Source organism: Peromyscus eremicus, chromosome X (genome assembly GCF_949786415.1).
Source record: "Peromyscus eremicus chromosome X, PerEre_H2_v1, whole genome shotgun sequence".
NCBI lineage: Eukaryota > Metazoa > Chordata > Mammalia > Rodentia > Cricetidae > Peromyscus > Peromyscus eremicus.
This window is the reverse complement of record NC_081439.1, coordinates 18,018,142-18,037,333: the sequence shown is the minus strand read 5'-3', so window position 1 is coordinate 18,037,333 and position 19,192 is coordinate 18,018,142. Positions and strand designations below refer to the sequence as shown.

The 19,192-nt window shown below is 39.5% G+C and overlaps 2 protein-coding genes across 2 annotated transcripts in view; both read left to right on the top strand.

The window, feature by feature from the left end:
- The window catches only part of LOC131898812 (claudin-34-like), a 28,664-nt gene extending 21,340 nt beyond the window's left edge, over nt 1-7,324 (top strand). The window contains exon 2 of the mRNA XM_059250012.1: nt 6,017-7,324. Within this exon, the coding sequence (XP_059105995.1) occupies nt 6,039-6,674 (636 nt within the window). The 5' untranslated portion in view covers nt 6,017-6,038 and the 3' untranslated portion in view covers nt 6,675-7,324. The remainder of the gene's footprint in view (nt 1-6,016) is intronic.
- LOC131898808 (uncharacterized) overlaps nt 1-19,192 on the top strand; it is a 398,643-nt gene that overhangs the window by 113,649 nt on the left and 265,802 nt on the right. The gene's annotated exons all lie outside the window — the stretch shown is intronic.

Sequence of the window (19,192 nt, the reverse complement as noted above, 5' to 3'; positions counted from 1 at the left end):
AGAGTATAAAATGGTGTAACCATTTGGTGAAACAGTTCAGTACATTCTGAAATATGAACTAGACACCATGTTACCTCCCTAGTTCTGCTCTTAGGATATACTCAAGAGAAACAAAATTGTCTATCAACACAAAGTTTTATATATGCATACTCATGCATATGGCATTATTAATGATAAGTAAAACTTGGAGCTAAAGTTGGGTGGTGGTGGTGCACACCTTTAATTCCAGCACTTGAGAGGCAGAGGCAGACAGATCTCTGAGTTCAAGGCCAGCCTGGTCTACAGAGTGAGTTTCAGGATAGCCAGAACTACTTGGAGAAACCTTGTCTAGGAAAAAATAGAGCAAAACAAAGCAAAAACCACAAACAAACAAACAAACAAACAAACAAAACAACTTGAAACTAATCCAGACGTCCAAACTTAATGAGTGAGAAGATAAAACATGTTTTTTCTATACCTTGAGAATATAGTGTGAAAGAGAACAAACTTCTCATCTGTGATACACTATGGGTGAACTTTGAAAATGTGGTACTTGTAACTTGATGTGTCTCATGCCTTTAACACCAGTACTAGGGAAGGAGAGGCAGCAAGAGTGACCCTAATTAAAGGCCAGCCTGAGGACATAGTTCTAGGACAGCTTGGGATACCATAGTCATATCATATCTTAAAAGTATAATAATAATGCTAAGTGAATGGCACTGAGCCCAAAAGATTACAGTTTGTACTCATGACTCCATTTGCATCCATTAATGTTGGCATATATTTCTGTGAAACGGATATAGCATAAAATATGCGACTGTCAGACCTAAAGTGTTTTCTCATTTTCAGTATGAAAAATAGTGTTGTGGTGACCATACTTGTAACATGAATCTTAAAAGGTCTTAATAATAAAAAAAAAACCAGAGCCAGATATTGGGGTGAAAGCTGAAAGATCAAAGAAACAGACAAGCCAGCCATGTTCTTTCCTCTATGGAATCCTCAGCCTCAAGAGAGTTCCTATTTCCTCATGCCTTATATACCTTTCTGTGTCCTGCCATATTACTTCCTGGGATTAAAGGTGTGTGTCACCACTGCCTGACTCTGTTTCTCTCATGTAGCCTGGTGTGGCCTTGAACTCACAGAGATCCAGATGGATCTCTGCCTCCTGAGTGATAAGATTAAGGGTGTGTGCCACCACTGCCTGACCTCTATGTCTAATTTAGTGGTTGGCTCTGTCCTCTGATTACCAGGTAAGCTTTATTGGGGTATACAGTATATCACCACATTTCCCCTTTTTTTGTTTAAAATAATAAAAGAAGGTTATAATTAATATAAGAAAAACTATATACAATAAGTACAATAAGTATATACAATATATATAGGCAATAAATATATCAACAATGTCTAGTCCATTTGCATTTGACAAATTCAGAGAAATTACTCCATTATCTATCCTATCTTTGTGACTCCAAAGGATTGTTTCTAATTCACCTTCTATCCTAATTTGCAGTACCAACCCAAAACTATCTTTTGATGTCTTTCAAACTTATACACTTTACACATCTTTAGTGAGTTTCTTTTCTGAATTTGTTAATAAGGAAAACTATAACCATAACTATCTAATCTTCAACTTCCTCAGAGACCTGAGAAGGAAATAATATTAACTGAGTAAGCAGGAAGTGCAAACAAGCAACTTCCAAAAAATGTGAGAAATGACAGAAACAGCTGGCTGCCTGAACAATCACCCAATGTTCCTCTGCAATGTTGGGTTATCCATCTTCAGCCTATAGGTATAGTAAACCTGACAGACTTTTCTGTGAAGCAGGATTGTCTAAAGGGCCTTCCTACCTTGTCTTGGCAAGGTTTGACAGTCCTTTCTTTTGTGTCCTGCTTGTCCCATTTGGACAGCATACTATCAGCAGTTGATGCAAGGGCACTTTCTTGCCCAGTGGCTAACTTTGCCACAAAGAAAGTAAACTCCATGAGGAGTTTCTTCAATGCCCATTATCTCCTCTGAAGTAGATTGGTGCTGCCAGGAGCAGACATGTCTCATAGTCATAAAAAAACAAAAAAACCCTATGTTATTAAAACATCTTAAATGCCATATTCTGTAGATCTCTGAAGTGTTTCAAGATGATCTAAAATATATTTCTGTTTAACCTTGAAAACATACCTAATACGACTACAAGTTTGATTGTAAAGACTATTAACTTACATTTCTTATATTCTAATTAGTTGATAATAATTACTTTCAAGGATTAGCAATTTGGATCACATTGTTAAATGAGCTGTATAAGTACAATACCTTGAACAAGATTAGAAATGTATGTACAATATATTCTAACAAAATCAATCTCAAACTTGTATCAATATACATAATTTGTATACAATATACAAAAATCCAATCCAATGTTAAATATTTAAAACTAGTAGTTGCTTTTTAAAAGTAGGTTCAGTAATCTACCTTTTTATCTTATCATATCTATACTATCCCCTTTTCTTATTTTATAAGCGACTGCAGGACTGTGGGGAGGGGCTGGGTGGGACCAGAGAAACTTCCAGCTACATTTGTCGCTCAGTGTGGTAATAAGAATTTCCACCCAAAACCTGAGAAAGATTTAAAAAAAGATTCTAAAATGGAGCTAAAAACAGCTTTCTACTTATGTCTCTCAGGTAAGCCATGAGCTACAGTATGGCGGGCTCATTGCATGTGGGCTTGACCTACAGCATGGCAGATTCCCACCACAGTACATAGAGGTGCACGCTGCAAGGCAGATTTAGCTTTTGCTAGTACAGATAAAAAAAATAAAGAAGGTTTCTGGGATATATGCTCCTGAATGGAGGCATAGACCCACTGCTTCCCAGAGTCTGCGATGAGCATGGCTCCCAGAGCTGGCAGTAAACTTACCTCCGCCATGTTGGGAAGCTGAGTGAGGTGGAGTCAGCAGCTAGGGCTGCTGCATTTCATCCTAGCCACACAGCTTAACAGTTTAAAATCTCTCCTGGCCAGGAAAGGACTATAGATACACAATAAGATTCAGATGGAATAAAACTCTAAATGGTTTACAATGTATGTAAAAATATATGTAGACTTGGAGGAGAGAGAAAAAAATGAACATAGATAGTTATATAAAGAAAGAAATAGTTTTAAAAACAAAGTCTTTAACCGGGTGGTGGTGGCGCATGCCTTTAATCCCAGCACTCAGGAGGCAGAGCCAGGCTGATCTCTGTGAGTTTGAGGCCAGCCTAGTCTACAGAGCGAGATCCAGGACAGGCACCAAAACTACACAGAGAAACCCTGTTTTGAAAAACCAAAAAAAAAAGTCTTTAAAGAGACAATAAGAATAATATAAAAGTTGTAAGCCACATAAAGATGGGAATTACACAAAGAATCTGGATACTGCATATTATTATATTGTTTTTGGGATTTTTTTTTTTTTTTTTTGGTTTTTCGAGACAGGGTTTCTTTGTGTAGCTTTGCGCCTTTCCTGGAACTCACTTGGTAGCCCAGGCTGGCCTCGAACTCACAAAGATCTGCCTGGTTCTGCCTCCCGAGTGCTGGGATTAAAGGCGTGCGCCACCACCGCCCGGCGTTTTTGGGATTTTTAACTGGAGAGAGACATTTGATTATAAAAACTACTAAGTTAAACCAATATGTATATTTTAAAGGTATCTTGCCTTCAAAATTTATGTTTAAGGATATGTTACTTTGGAAAAGAGGTTCTGCTTTACTTTTCATAGAAGATGAGAAGCTGTGGATTCCTACCAGGCTAATATGGTTCCATCAAGGAAGACCCCCTGAGAGGTCTCCAGAGGATTCAACATCCAAAACAGCTTCAAAGCAACTGGCTCAGACAATACAGTCTCACAGACTACTCTAGTCATGACTTGACCATTATCCCCAATTTCCTAAGGATCCCCATAATATTGCCAGCATCTCCAATCAGCAGGAAGTAGTATGAAAAGCTATGCCCAAATTCCCAAAATATTGTTTATAAATGTTTATTTTATTTTAAAAGGGGATTGATTATAAGTGCAATCTCTTTCTAAAGAAGAAAAGGGGATATTATAGATATGATAGGGTAAACAGGCAGATTATTGAACCTACTTTTAAAGAGCAACAACTTGTTTGAAATGTTTTACATTGCTATAGATTTTAGTTTATTGATAAGGTATTATGTTTGTGCAACTCATTTGAAATTGTAATATATAATTAAGAAATACAGATTAATAATTAGTCATCTATGATAATCAAACTTAGAGTCCTGTTAGGTAAGTTTTCTAGGTATACATAGATATATTTCAATTAGGTAGGTAATCTTAAAACACTTCAAAGACCTATAGAATATGGCATTTAAAATGTTTTAAAAACTTAGACTTTCCTGGACTGTGAGACACATCTGCTCCTCTCAGCACAGATTTACTTCAAAGAGGAAGATGGGCATCGAAAACACTCTATATGGAGTTTATCTTCTTCTTGGCAGAACTGACCATTTGGGCAAGAAACTGCTCTTGCATGGACTGCTTGACAAAATGTTGCATAGACTGGACATACAGAACCTGTAGTCAGAAGATTTCCTGTGTCCTGCTTGGCCCATGGTCAGGACAAATCTCTCTCACTCATGTCCCCCAAGTAAACACATAGAGGCTTATATTAATTATAACTGCATGGCCATGTCTCAAGCCTTTTGCTAGCTAGCTCTTATATCTTAAATTAACCCCTAACTATTAATCTATGTACTGCCACATGTTCCGTGGCTTTACTTGTGTCCCATTACATGTTGCTCCTTGCTGGTGTCTCCCTCCACCTTCTTCCTGTCTCTCTTTTTGAATTTCCCATATGTTTCTAAGCTGCCTTGCCATAGGCCAAGTGGCTTTATTTATCAACCAATCAGAGCAACACATATTTGCAGCATATAGAAAGACATTCCCCAGTCACAGGACCCATGGAAAAATGACCACTAAATTTTGCACAAACAAGGTGAGATGGTCCTTCAGGTTCCTGCTTCACAGAGGAGACTGCCAGATATTCTACAGGACACAGGGAGAAGTAACTAAAAAACTCTAGGCCTATAGGCTGAAGATGGATGCCCCAACATTACAGAGGAACATTGGGTGACTGTCCAGGTAGCCAACTGTCTCTGTCATTCTAGATTTTTGGAAGTTGCTTACAATGCACTTCCTGTTTACTTAGGTAATATTATATCCTTCTGGGGTCTTTGATGTAGTTGCAGACTAGATAGCTATAATTTTCCTTGGTTATGACAAAAGATAAATTAGATATGAAACTTTAGACTCACAAAATAGGATAGATGATAAAGTATTTTCTTTAATTTTGCTAAATACAAATAGACTAGATATTGTAATTATAATTCTTGCTTGGTAACTGTTTTATTATATGCAATTTTACTATGTTAATGTTAAAACCTTCCTTTTTGATTAGACAGAAAAGGGGGAGTGCTGTGGGATGTCTTTCTGTATGCTGTGAATATGTGTTACTATGATTGGTTAATAAAGAAGTTGCTCTGGCCTATGGTCAGTCAGGTTATAGCCAGGCAGGAAGTCCAAGAGAGAGACAGGAAGAAGAAAGGCAGAGGCGGAGGACACACCAGCCTTCCACCCAAGGAGCCACATGCCATGTGGCAAAACATAGATTAATAGAAATGGGTTAATTTAAGACAGAAGAGCTAGCTAGTAAGAATCTTGTGCCATAGGCCATCCAATTTGTAATTAATATAAGCCTCTGAATGAATATTTTGTAAGCAGTTATGGGGCCACAGGTAGGAGAGATTTGTCTGGACCATGGGCCAGGCAGGACACAGGAAAACTTCTGACTATACATACTGTTTTCTAAACATGTGTGACCAGTGTTAGAGGGTGTGTTGATTATATCCCTGCCAGTAAATAACGCCCCTCTCTGAGTTTGCTCAGACCACACTTTCTCAACATAAACCTTCCTTCCTGATAGTGCTTCCTCAGGGGACACTGTCCCAGGCCTGAAGAGCTCATCCTCACGCTGTCCTGTATTTCTTTGCAGTTGCCCAGTGTTCACTGTCACTATGATGCTACTCAGAAAAGATACCAATCTCCAGATAACGGGGTTTACTGCAGCCATCCTAGCATGGATATTTTGTAGTGTCTCCATGGGCCTTCCTCAGTGGCGAGTATGGTACTTTCAAGAACCCATGAACTCCAAGCCCAGCATGGCCTTAGTAGGACTGTGGAGAACCTGCATTTACCACTATAACAACTACTCCAGCAATGTCCGAGTATGTCACCGATACACCTACTATGACTCCTTCGTCCCATTAAGCATTCGAGTTGCTCAACACCTGGTACTGGTCTCCAGCTTTTTTGGGATGGCTGGGACAGTTTCGAGCATTGTTGCTCTTTGGAAACTGTACACAGAGAGGGTACAGAAGAACAGCACCTACAATTTATTTTTCTTTCCAGGGATTCTGAACATCCTCGCGAGCAGCTTTGTCCTTTTTGCTCTCTTGTACAATTACTTATGCATCATGCGAAATGAAGATATTGCCTTCCCACCATTTTTCCACATCCCATCCTTCCCAGACACCCAGAAAGCTGGCAGCGCCTTGGCAGTAGCAACTCTTGCTGCATTCTTTTTTGTGTTAAGTGGCACAATTTTCATTTCTTTCACTTTTCACCCACCTAGACACTGGAGTTCATTATAAGATTTCTAAGTAAATTACCACCTAACATAGCCTTGAAAATTCAGAAATACCAGGAATTACAGCAAGTATTTATCAGCTGTTTACCTAAAACTTCCAGAGTTCAAAACCACCATGTCTAAGGTGGACAAGTGGGCCTTCTATTATTGTTTTATACTTTATTGGCCAGCTTATGGATTTTCATTATGTAAAATCTTGCCTACTTGGTCTTATGAGATCTGAGTTTTAATTACTGTTGATGAAGGCAAAGAATTCAAGAATATAGTATATATGGAAATGAGTGTCAGAATATATTAACCTCTCACATCCTCATGTGAATCCATAAAATGAAAGTGGGTCTGTTTCCCATGTCATGATATTAGCATCTCTCCACCAGATGAAATTTCCCAAACTATGTTGAAGTTGACAGATTGCTGTAAGGAATCTCCCCAGCGCAGTATAAAAAAAATCAATACTTTTGAAAATTTCTTTGTGTTTCCTTGCTTTCTCCTTCAGTCTTTTAAATCTATTTTCCTTTTCCCTAAGTATTTTAAACTTGAGGCATCCTACCCCATCCTTTCATGCCCATATAATCCAATAATATTCTGTAAAAATGACATTTTTGACCTTCCTAAACCTTTAAAAGCTTAACAGGTATTCCCTGTTAGAAATCCTCACTATTTTTCATTGCTTCCCTTGTTGGATGCCACTTTCTGGGGAGATGTGAACAAAAATTACTTACCCCAAGATAGGGCATCAGCAACAGAACAAATAAACAATTGTACCCAGGACCAAGTTGGCAAATTAATGTGTTTATTGGGGTTACTTACAGTAGTATGGGTGAGGAGTTATTTATAGGAGCAGGGACAACTCAAGACAGCTGCATCACCAAAAAGGCCACCCATTATGGGTGTTTACTCACAAAAGCCACCCAGTGGGTATCACAGTCTCCTCTCCTCATTTCAGGGGCATCTTTAGGTATAAATTTTTAACTTCCTGGGTCATTGTTGTTTAGAGAGTCTCTCTATGTAGCCCTGACTGTCCTGGAATTTGCTGTGTAGATGAGTCTCACCTCAAACTCACAGAAATCTACCTGCCTCTGCCTCCTGAGTGCTGGGATCAAAAGTGTGATCCACCATGCCCAGCTACCTCCTGAGTTTTAAGAGCCTCCCTCCAAGGTGGAATGCTTTAATTCAGATGAATTTGTTTTACAATTCCCAGGCCCCAAAAGTTTTTTCTCAATCCATTTACACATAATTTCCTAGGTCTGCCTCCTAGTTCATAACTGACAACACTTTTGCATGGAGGTATACTCCCGTGACATCCCTTGTGCCTCTCATCCATGCAGTTTTAACTATTTCGATTTGCTGAACAAAATGGGTTAATTGTCCTGTCATTCAACAAATTCCAGTTGAGCTGTTTGAGGAAGAGCATTTCCTGAGTGGTGGCATTATTTACTAACTATGGTATACCAGGTGTAACATGGGACTGGTACTTTTTAGTGCTACCAGGTTTGATACATGAATTTGTTGCTCCATGAAGGGAAAGCCTAATTCCCATTTAAACTCTAATCAAATTTGTACTTAAGCCCCATGGATTTTACAACTTACTTATAGTTTGATCTCCTGGTAGTCCCTGTTTCCACAAGTGATAACACTGGTATCCCCAAAAGTCACTTTCCAACACCTTTGTAATTAGCTGAGAAGCTTTTAGAGTTTGACCTGATCTTCTACGACCACTTGGTTACTCCACCATTCAATTCACACACACGAGGCAAGGTAAAACTTCACTCTTTCCCTCTAGTTTTTTGATTCCTAGAGTTAAGAGAAATATCAAATCGGCTTTGAAGCCATGAAGTATATTTTACTTGTTTTTTGTTTGGGTTTAGCTTTTTCCTTTGTTTAAGTTGGCTCAGTTCCTCACATGAACTTATGAGATATTTCTGAATTTCTAACAATGGTAAAGATCAAGCACTGGGGAGTATTTGCATGGAAGAATACTTTCCAGCACGTATGAAGCCAAGTTTCACCCAAAGCATTTGTGCATTCTTGTATCAACAAATCAAAGGAAATTCAAGCATAGATCGTGACTTCATCCTCAATAATGGTCTATCTGTGGTCAGTCAAGATGCATCTTGCTCATTGCTCCAGTTCTAAATTTGAATTGCCTGGCAATACATATTTTGTCCGAATTCACTTCAATACACTTTTGTTCTCTAATGCTTTTGGAGTGCACACCATCTGAGCAAGCTCAGTCCTTGGCAGCTGCTTTTCCTCCTAGCAGCTGTGCTGTAGCTCAGATCCTCTTACTTTATTTTCGTGGGAATGTGTTTCCCTCCTCTTCCTTGGAAACTTACTTATCCTGGAAGATTTTGACTAGCTCCATGGTGCTCTGTGATCATGTTCCCCACAAAGTTAGTGTGCTTGTTAAAGCATCTATCCTTGTAACTATACCTCAACTTGTTTATGTTCTTGGTCACCTGTTGGCCTTGTTATAAAGATCTGTGTCTATAGAGCAGCCCAGATTTGTAGCTGAAGGTACAATGTGCGTTTTGTAAGTTTGAAGGTACTCCTCCTCTACAACCATGTTGCCACTGTAACACCAAAAAGGCTGACCATTCTTTTCCTTCTCACCCTCTTTTTTGATTTAATTCATTTAGAGACAGGCTTTCATTATGACACCCAGGTTGCCCCTGGACTTGTGATCCAACTGCCCCAGGCTCTCAAGTGCTGGGATTATAGGCCTGTACCAGCCTAGCTGACAACAATCTTTTAATGTACTCAAAAACCCAATGTTCAAATTTTATTGATTGACACATATTTTTCATATAAACACTTACAGTTTAGAACCATTTGAAGAAATAAAAATTTAAAAACTAATGATAAAAGCCTCCCTTCCAGGGTGGAATGCTTCAACCGACAATACTCAGTGATATATAGAAGCTCAATAGTAGAAACTCTCATATTCTGCATTACAAGGCCTGCACAGGTCCAAGCCAGATGGGGTCCCAGCACTGAGAGGGGGAAGTGGACATGGGCTCCCATTCCTAATCAAGAAGCTCTCTTTGTTTGACAACCACTTGCAAAGGAAAAATTAGTTTTCTCCAATGGAGTCTTCCTGGGTGTATTAACCACACTTAAGGGCAGGCCCCAGCAGTAGATGGTCAACACAAAACTACCTCAATGATATTTTTGTAGGCTTTTGTTTCATATTGTTTTGTTTAGGCATTTGTTTTTGGTCTTGCTGGTCTTTTGCTTGTACATTATGGTCTCTGATTTCGTGTTTTCATGGATTTGGGGGTGTAGGTGTGTTTCTTGTATTTTTATTTTATTTTTTTAAAATTCTGATTTGTTTGGTTTTTTTGTTTTTTTTTCTAAATGGAGAAAAGTTGTTGAATTTGATAGGTGGGAAGGTGGGGAGGATCTGAGAGGAGTTTGGGGAGGGGAAACTGTTATCATAATATATTCTTTGGAAAATTTTTTTTCAATTAAAAGTAAAAATAAAAAAGAGTGACTAGGCATTAAAGTATTTGAGAACAATTTGATATCACTTGGTAAAGCTGATTCAGATACTCTGATCTAACTTGTTTTCTACCAAGCTTAGTGGCCTGGGTTCAACCTCTGGGACCCACATCATGGAAGGAGGGAACTGACTTCCACAAGTTATCCTCTGACATCGACACATGCATTGTGACATATATGAGCCCACATATACAAGTACACACAAATATGCACACATACACACACAAATACACACAATACATATAATAACAAAGATATATGTATGAATGTATGCATATGTGTCATAGAAAAATAGTCAAAAATCCAAATGTCCACTAAACATGTATTTTACAAATATATTTGTAGTATATAACATAATCTAACATCCTATACTAGTGAAAATCTGTAAGCTACAGTTACTCTAATTCACAAATACAATATGAACTAAAATTGTAAGTCTTTTAAGTAAGACTTTTCTTAGCTAGGTTGTGTTTTTTTATTTTTTTAAATTTTATAATTTGATTTAATTTTACATAACAGCCACGGATTCTCCTGTCCTCCCTCCTCTCGCCTCCCCTCTCCCCAGCCCACCCCCCATTCCCATCTCCTCCAGGGCAAGGACTCCCCTGGGAATTCAGCTCAACCTGGTAGATTCAGGCCAGGCAGGGCCAGTCCCGTCCTCCCAGGATGAGCAAAGTGTCCCTGAATAGGCCCCAGGTTCCAGCTCATGCACTAAGGACAGGTCCCGGTCCCACTGCCTGGGTGCCTCCCAAACAGTTCAAGCTCATCAACTGTTTCATTTATCCAGAGGGCCTGATCCAGTTGGGGGCTCCTCAGCTATTGGTTCATAGTTCATGTGTTTCCACTAGTTTGGCTATTCGTCCCTGTGCCTTTTCCAATCTCGGTCTCAACAGTTCTGGCTCATACAATCCCTCCTCTTTCTCGACGATTGGACTCCTGGAGTGGCCGTGGATCTCTGCATCTGCTTCCATCAGTCACTGGATGAAGGTTCTAGCACGACAGTTAGGGTGTTTGGCCATCCTATCACCAGAGTAGGTCAGTTCGGGCTGTCTCTCGACCATTGCCAGCAGTCTATTGTGGGGGTATCTTTGTGGATTTCTGTCGGCCTCTCTAGCACTTGGCTTCTTCCCAAGAAAGACACGGGGATTGCCCAATGATGGAGAAATGGATGAGATCTACATGAACAGCCTGGACGTGAGTGGGAGTAATGAAGGGCCAGGGTCGAGGGAAAGAGAGCTTGGGGGAGCGGGAGATCCCAGCTGGATCAAGAACAGAGAGGGAGAACAAGGAATAGGAGACCATGGTAAATGAAGACCACATGAGAATAGGGAGAAATAATGATTCTTTAGAGATGGTTTCATAGGAGTTCAAGGCTGAAAGCACAGCGAGGTTGACCTGACAGCTTAGATTTCCTCTTCTATTTATTCTCTTTGCTTGCCAACCCTACCTATTCTTTCTCTGCCTAGCTATTGGCTGTCCAGTTCTTTATTACATCAATCAAGTGCTTTAGGCAGGCAAAGTGAAATAGATGCAGTATATCTTTACATAATTAAACAAAGGCAGCATAAACAAAAGTAACACACCTTCACCCAGTAAAAATAATATTCCAGAGCATAAACAAATGTAACACATCTTTGCCCAGTTAAAATAATATTCCACAACACAAAAGTTAAGCGATAGCCAAACACTTTTAAATGAACTTTGATTTGATATACATTTTGTCCTTTGAGCTGGCCCTTGTAATCACTGTGAAGAGCAGACAAATAACTCCATTGGTTTAAACAGAAGTCTGATATCAATGTATTGAACTTTGACCTTAGAAATTTTAATAACATATTCTGTAAGTTTTTACTTTTATGTACCTTAAATAACCGACTCAGACATTCAAAACTTGAATAAGCTGTATAGTTTTCTTCTCTGTTCTGGAACCATCCAGTCATTTCAATCTTCACACACAAATTCTTCTTTCATAAAACTATTTTCATGTTTACATCCTTTTAACATTTTCTTTTATTTTTGATTTCTTTTTATTAATGCCACAAAACATAATAAAACCAACAAATAAATTTGCCATGTGTTGTGCTAATTTTCTTCCCAGGTGTGTGTGTGTGTGTTTGTGTGTGTGTGTGTGTGTGTGTGTGTGTGTGTGTGTGAAACAAAGTGATGTGTACCCCTTCCTTGTGAAGTTCTTGTGAGAAACCAAAGTTTAATACCACCAGTCATTCTGGGAGACCAGTGAGTTTATTGGGCTTCCTTGTAGATAATGGGTGAAGGGTTACCAACTAGGGAATAGGTGAAAGCAGCTGCACTCTATCCACACCACCCAGAGTGAATGGTAGCTTTTCCTTAGACGTATAGGTGAAGTCTCTCTCCCTAACCTTCCCCAGCCTATATGTTCTAGCCTTCTCTGAAACCATGAAGCCCCATGTGATTAGGGCAGATTATCGTATTCCTGGCAGGGAGAAGTGACTGAATGCTCAGGTAAGGGTCCAAAGAGAATATGGCAGTCATTGGCTTAGAGGAAAGTTCTGTGCAAGGCCACCTTAATAAAAGAAATCTAAATCCAAATTACATACATAAGATAGTATAATAAATATCACCTCTGTACATGCTGTTAAATAATGAGGCTTTGTAAGTTCCCAAGGCTTTGTAAGTAAACCTTACAGGAAACACAAGAAATTTAAAAAAAAATCCTTTTGTTTAGTTTTTGCTTTATACAGTACAGAGAGTGACCTATCATAGCTGTGCTTTGGTTTTTTAATAAATGTGAATAACAGATAAAGAGAAACAGTAGACACATAGCAAAACACCATCAAATAGGTGGTTACAACATCCAGCAAAACTCAACTAAGGAGGCCTTCTTAAAACTATGACGCTAGAATTACTATTGAGTTACTTTTTTAGACAGAGGGCCTTTCTATCTTCTCCACGGATGAGCATCCATTAGCTATTTTTATTATAAATATTTTTATATCATGGGATAAATAATAGTAAACTTGGATCAAGCACCCATTGTTAGCATTCTGAATCGCCCCTTGGGGACCCACCCAGCATCATGATGTCATCTTAGGTAAAGTCTCCTTTAAGAGAATAAAACCTTCTCCCTTCTTCCTCCTTCCTTCCTCCCTCTCTCACTCTGAGGTAGTGCACACCTCCACTTTCCCTTTTCCCTCTCTTTCTCTTTCTCTCTCCTACTACTTCCTTCTCTTTCTCCCCTTCTCTCTCCTTCTCTCTATTCCCTCTCCCCTCTCCCTTTAATAATAAAATTTTCCACATGGATGCCGTGTCTGCATTGTGTGAGTAACTTTGCACCATGCCACGCCACCGCCTGCATCATGCCTCCTTGGCCTCCGTGGAGAACCTTGGCTCAAACCCATCAAGGCCTCTTGGGCACCATTTTACAAAATTGGTGTCATGAAAACTCGGCAGGTTCTCCTGGTGGTTCCTCAATCTGAGGTATGCTGGGACCCTGGACTGGACTGTCTACCTGCACCAGGCTCCCCTTCCAGCTCGCTGATCACTCACCATGAGAGACAACCTTGTAAGTTTCAAATGGGTGCTGCCCACAATCCCACAGCTCCTTTAGGCCCTTCTGGCTTTTGAAACACGATTCCTGACCTTTTCCTATGGAAATCAGTTTTGATTCTCTCCTCCTGGCCTCTTCGAAAAGCCTGGTACTAGGTGCTGAGATTCCCCGACCCCTGTTGAGTGTGGTAATGACCCTCTTAATAGTTTGTTCATCCTCCCTTTAGTCCTGGATCGTCCATAGCTACAGGCTATAGTGACTCCCTTTCCCCCCATTTCATCCATGGGAATGGTGCTGTATTTTTCAGGACATTTATGGCTAAGGTGAGTGATCAGGGCCTGCCCCTCTCAAGCCCTGACTCTGATGCAGTCTTTTACTCTTTTCTTTCCTCCTCCTCAAAACTCCTGTGTGTGTGGCCTGTTTCTTTGGCGGTACTTGTCTCCACCTGTGGTAGATCTGCTCTCCCACCTGTAACAAGTCTGCTTTCTCATTCATGAGCGGCTTTGCCTTCCATTCAATACCACCACTCGGATATCTGGCAGAGCTACCCACCTCTGACCATCCCCATGGATGTGAAACTGGCCTCAGTATTTCTTGGGCCAGACAGTCATGGAACCAAGAAAAAATTCTCCACTTTCTTTCTTCTCCTTTCCTTATCACTTAGATTTACCCATTTAGAAAAACAAAACAAAACAAAACAAAACAAAACAAAACAAAACAAAACAAAACAAAACAAACAAAACAAAACCAAACCAAACCAAACCTGTTTTATGCAGCAACCACAGGGCTCTCCTCCATCTTGGCTGGTGACCTCATCATGATGTAGCCAGCCATGTGGCTGGCAGCCATCTTTTACTAAGGTTTGCTAAGGTTAAAAAATACATTTAGCCCTGATGACCTCTCTGTTCATTTTATCTTCTTCTAGAGTAAGTGATGGTTTTTATTGGCGCTCTTACCCTGCGAGGAAAAGTCACGGAACATGACAAACCCACTAACAAGAGTTTTATTAAGATAAGGAGAAAGAGATAGATGTGATCAGGCCTGCTGAAAGGACACGTGAGGGAAGGAGGGTGGGGTGACATAGGGCCCTGCTTTTTTAAGGACCACCCCGCACATGCGTACACAGGCCCATGTGGCTACTCCACGCATGCACAGAGACCACAAGGTCATGCCATGCCTGATCACGTGACCACACTGTGCATGGGTTACATAGGAATTTATGACCCAGAAATGACTAGGCAGAAATGACTAAGTGTCCTGCTGGGGCATGTATGACCATGGGGGCGTGGCTGGAATTCCTATCATTTCGGACTCTGTTTTTATAAAAGATGGTGGATGAGTGGTTATGGGGCATCATTTCTCCCAAAATCTGCTTCCAGCTGAATTGGTGGGCGTCGGTTGGCTCTTGGGGGAGATAGGGAAGGGGGCTTCTAAGGTACACAGGTGTCCTGGGATGGTGAGCTATCGTCTGTTGTCCTGGAGGTGTCCATCTTCTCTGGCTTGGCACTCTGACTGCTTTTGTGTCTGACAGGATGCTGGTGAGACAGAGAAAAGCTTGGAAGAAAGAATCATTATTATTTGTATTTTTTTTTCTTTGGAGTGTTCTCAGACCAGGAAAGTTTGGGTTTGGCAATTATCTGAAGTAGATCTGACCTGTCCAGATGGATTTAAGCTGGTTTCTGGAGCTTGGGAAAAAATTTGAACATATCAAGAAGCCATGAGATAATTAACGTCTTGAACTGGTGACCATTGTAGTGCTTAGTACTCTGCTTAATTTTTACCTGAGACAAGCTTTATTGGAAGTAGATTATTTAAGGCACCTGTTTCCTTTAGTAGTTTAGCATTCAGGAGACACAGGTGATCAATTGCTGAAAGCATTCAACAGTGATAGACTGTTTAATACATTAGAGTATGTTTTTTGCAGAGCCCAGACACTTTTTGGTCTGGGGGTGTAAATACTTTTTGATTATTACTATTTTTTTCCTTACTGTCTGGATACATCTGATGGTCCTTTTGCCTCCAGCTCTGTGGTAGCACTATAACAATTAGCTGAGTAGTTAATTAGGAAAGAGAGCTTGTGGGGTGATACCTCATTCCTCTGGAATTGGTGACAAGGCAGTGGATCCTTGTGTCCTCTGGAACTTGAGAGAGCAGGGCCCTGTCTGTGTCACTGTGTATGAAGAGAGATTTTTCTGGGATGGAGGTGAGATAAAAGGTTTCAGATGAGACAGGTGGACCCAGTGAGGAAAGCCCTCGAGAGTTACAAGAATTACCTTGAAGGGCCCCTGCCATTTAGGGGAAAGGGGTGAAGGGCGCTGGCCTGGAGGGGAAAGAAGAACCTGATCCCCAACATGGATTGGGGGTGGGCAAGGACTGTCATATGGCTGAGGTAAGGAATGGTCTATGAAGTTCCACAGGATAGACCTTAGGTGACATAGCAGGGGAGTTAACAGCCTGTCTGGAATGGTTGAAGGGTTGGATAGAAGACCTGATGTTAGAACCGGTCTTCCATACATTAGTTCAAATGCAGAAATTGAAAGAGGCTTCTTAGGAAGAGCCCTGAGCCTGAAAAGAACTAGAGGCAATGATCTTACCCAGTCAAGGTGAAGGTCCTGTGGCATTTTAGTAAGAATAGATTTTAAAGACCAGTTGGTGTGCTCCACCTTTCCTGAGGATTGAGGATGGTATGGGATATGAAAATGCCAAGGAATGTTAAGAGCCTTAGCTAGTGTCTGGGAAACCTGGGAGGTGAATTCTGGACCATTGTCAGACTGAAGGGGGGCAGGAATCCCAAACTGAGGAATAATTTTTCAGAGAAGGAGATCTGCAACTGTCTGAGCCCACTTATTAGAAACAGAGTATGTCTCTACTCAATTTGAAAATGAGTCCATCATCACGAGGAGATATTTAATTTTCCAGTGGGCATATGTGTCAATGATAACAATCTATTTCTTTTCCTAGAAACCTGAAGCTGAGAAAGAATTGGCCTTGGTAGAAAAGAAAGTACATGAAGGACACGTGGATTGTATTGATCCAAAGATGGATTGCATTTTGGTTATTTTACCTTCTAGACATTCTCCTACAGGAATATTAATGCAGAGGGAAGATATTATATTAGAATGGATATTTTTACCAAATAAACCAAATAAAAAATTAAAAACTTATGTGGAAAAAATCTCTGACTTGATTTGGAAAGGAAAATTGAGACTTCGTCAATTAGCAGGAATAGACCCAGCAGAAATTGTTGTACCTTTAACTAAGGAGGACATTGAAAAATTATGGACAGAAAGTGAATCTTGGCAAAGAGCTTGCAGTAATTTTTTGGGAGAAATTAACAGCAAATATCCCAAAAGCGATAGAATTGATCTTATAAAGAGAGCTGATTGGATCTTCCCTCGAATTGTACGGGAAAAACCCATATTTGGAGTTCGTACATTTTATACAGATGCCAACAAACAAGGAAAGGCAGGTTACAAATCAGAAAATTTAAGTAAAGTGGTTCAAAGTCCTTATAATTCAGTTCAAAAATCAGAATTGTATGCTATTCTGTTGGTATTAATGGATTTTTCAGAACCTCTCAACATAGTAACTGACTCTCAGTATGCTGAAAGAGTAGTATTACATATCAAGACTGCAGAATTTATCCCTGATGCTTCAGAATTAACTTCACTATTTATTCAATTACAAGATACAATCAGGAAAAGGAGTCATCCTTTATATATAACTCACATTCGATCCCATACTGGTCTGCCAGGCCCTCTAGCACAAGGCAATGATGAGATTGATAAATTATTGATAGGAAATGTGCTGGAGGCCTCAGAATTTCATAATTTCATGTCAATAGTAAAGGTTTAAAAAAGGATTTTTTCATAACCTGGCAACAAGCCAAAGAAATAGTAAAGAAATGTCCTACTTGTTCCTTCTACAATCAAACGCCATTACCAGCTGGATGTAACCCAAAAGGTACTCAAAGGAATGAAATCTGGCAGATGGACGTGTTTCACTTTGCAGAATTTGGAAAACTGAAATATGTACACCACACTATCGATACTTATTCAGGATTTCAGTGGGCAACTGCTTTGAGTTCTGAAAAAGCTGATTCTGTAATTACTCATTTGCTAGAAGTTATGGCCATCATGGGTATACCTGCACAAATCAAAACTGATAATGCTCCATCATATGTCTCTGTTAAAATGATACAGTTTTTTGCTTATTACAATATAAAGCATATTACAGGCATACCACATAATTCTACAGGTCAAGCAGTTATAGAAAGATCAAACAGAACTCTAAAGGATATGCTAAATAAACAGAAAGGGGTAACAAAAACCCCCAGAAACAGACTGCATAATGCTCTATTAACTTTGAATTTTCTTAATGCCAATGAGAAAGGAACAACAGCTGCAGAGAGACATTGGACAATAGAAAAAACTACAGAATTAAATCAGCCTATATACTTTAAGGATGTGCTGACCTCAGAATGGAAACCAGGGTATGTGTTACGTTGGGGATGAGGTTTTGCTTTTGTTTCTACAGGAGAAGATAAGTTGTGGGTACCATCAAAATTGATAAAGGTTAGATTTGAACAAGAGAAACCTTTTAATTAGAGGAGGTGATAGTTCATCAACCAACATGAACATCCAATTTAAACTAACTTATACCAGTAACACATGTCTTTTCATTTAATCAGATAGTAACTTGCCAAAAAGGAACATCCCCAAAAATTAGTCTTGGGCAAAGGTTTTTGTTTTTGTCTTTTAGGAGAATGGAGGTTAAGGAATATGAAGAATACTGGACAAATGAGACAACTGATCAGCTTTGAACTACAAGGTGCTCAGAGTAATTTTGAGATGACTAGCTGAGATGATTCAGTCTCAAAGACTACTTGAATAAGGACTTGAGATGAACCCTGAACTTTGGCATTATACACAGACTGGATAATGAAGGATATAGTTACCTTTCCTAGAACTTGACAATTAACCTAAAATTTTTCTTTCAGGATAAAGATAACTTCGCCCATACCCAGTAGGAAGCAATTTTAAGAATACGACGCCCACATTCCCAAAGAGGTGGTGTGGGGCAGGTGGTTTTTTGATCTTTTTAATGGGTTTTGGGTCTGGGATAATTTTCGTTGTTTTAGGGGGTTGGTTACAAGTTGTTGTCAAGGGTTAGGAAAAAGGCTAAGCAAAGGAGATTAGATTTAAGGTTCTTATTTAAAAAAAAAAGAAAGAAAGAAAGAAGAAGAAAAAGACAATTACTAGTTTTAAGTATTTTACATTGGATTGGATTGTTTTATACTGTATACAAGTTATATATATTGGAATTGATATTGTTAGAAAATGCTATATGTATATTTCTAATTGTACTTATACCGTTCATTTAACAATGCAATTTTCTGATCCTTGAATGTTATTATTACCAACTATTAGGATATAAAGAAATGAAAGTTAGTTAGTTATAGTTGAAGATTGGTTAGTTATATTTGAAGATTAGTT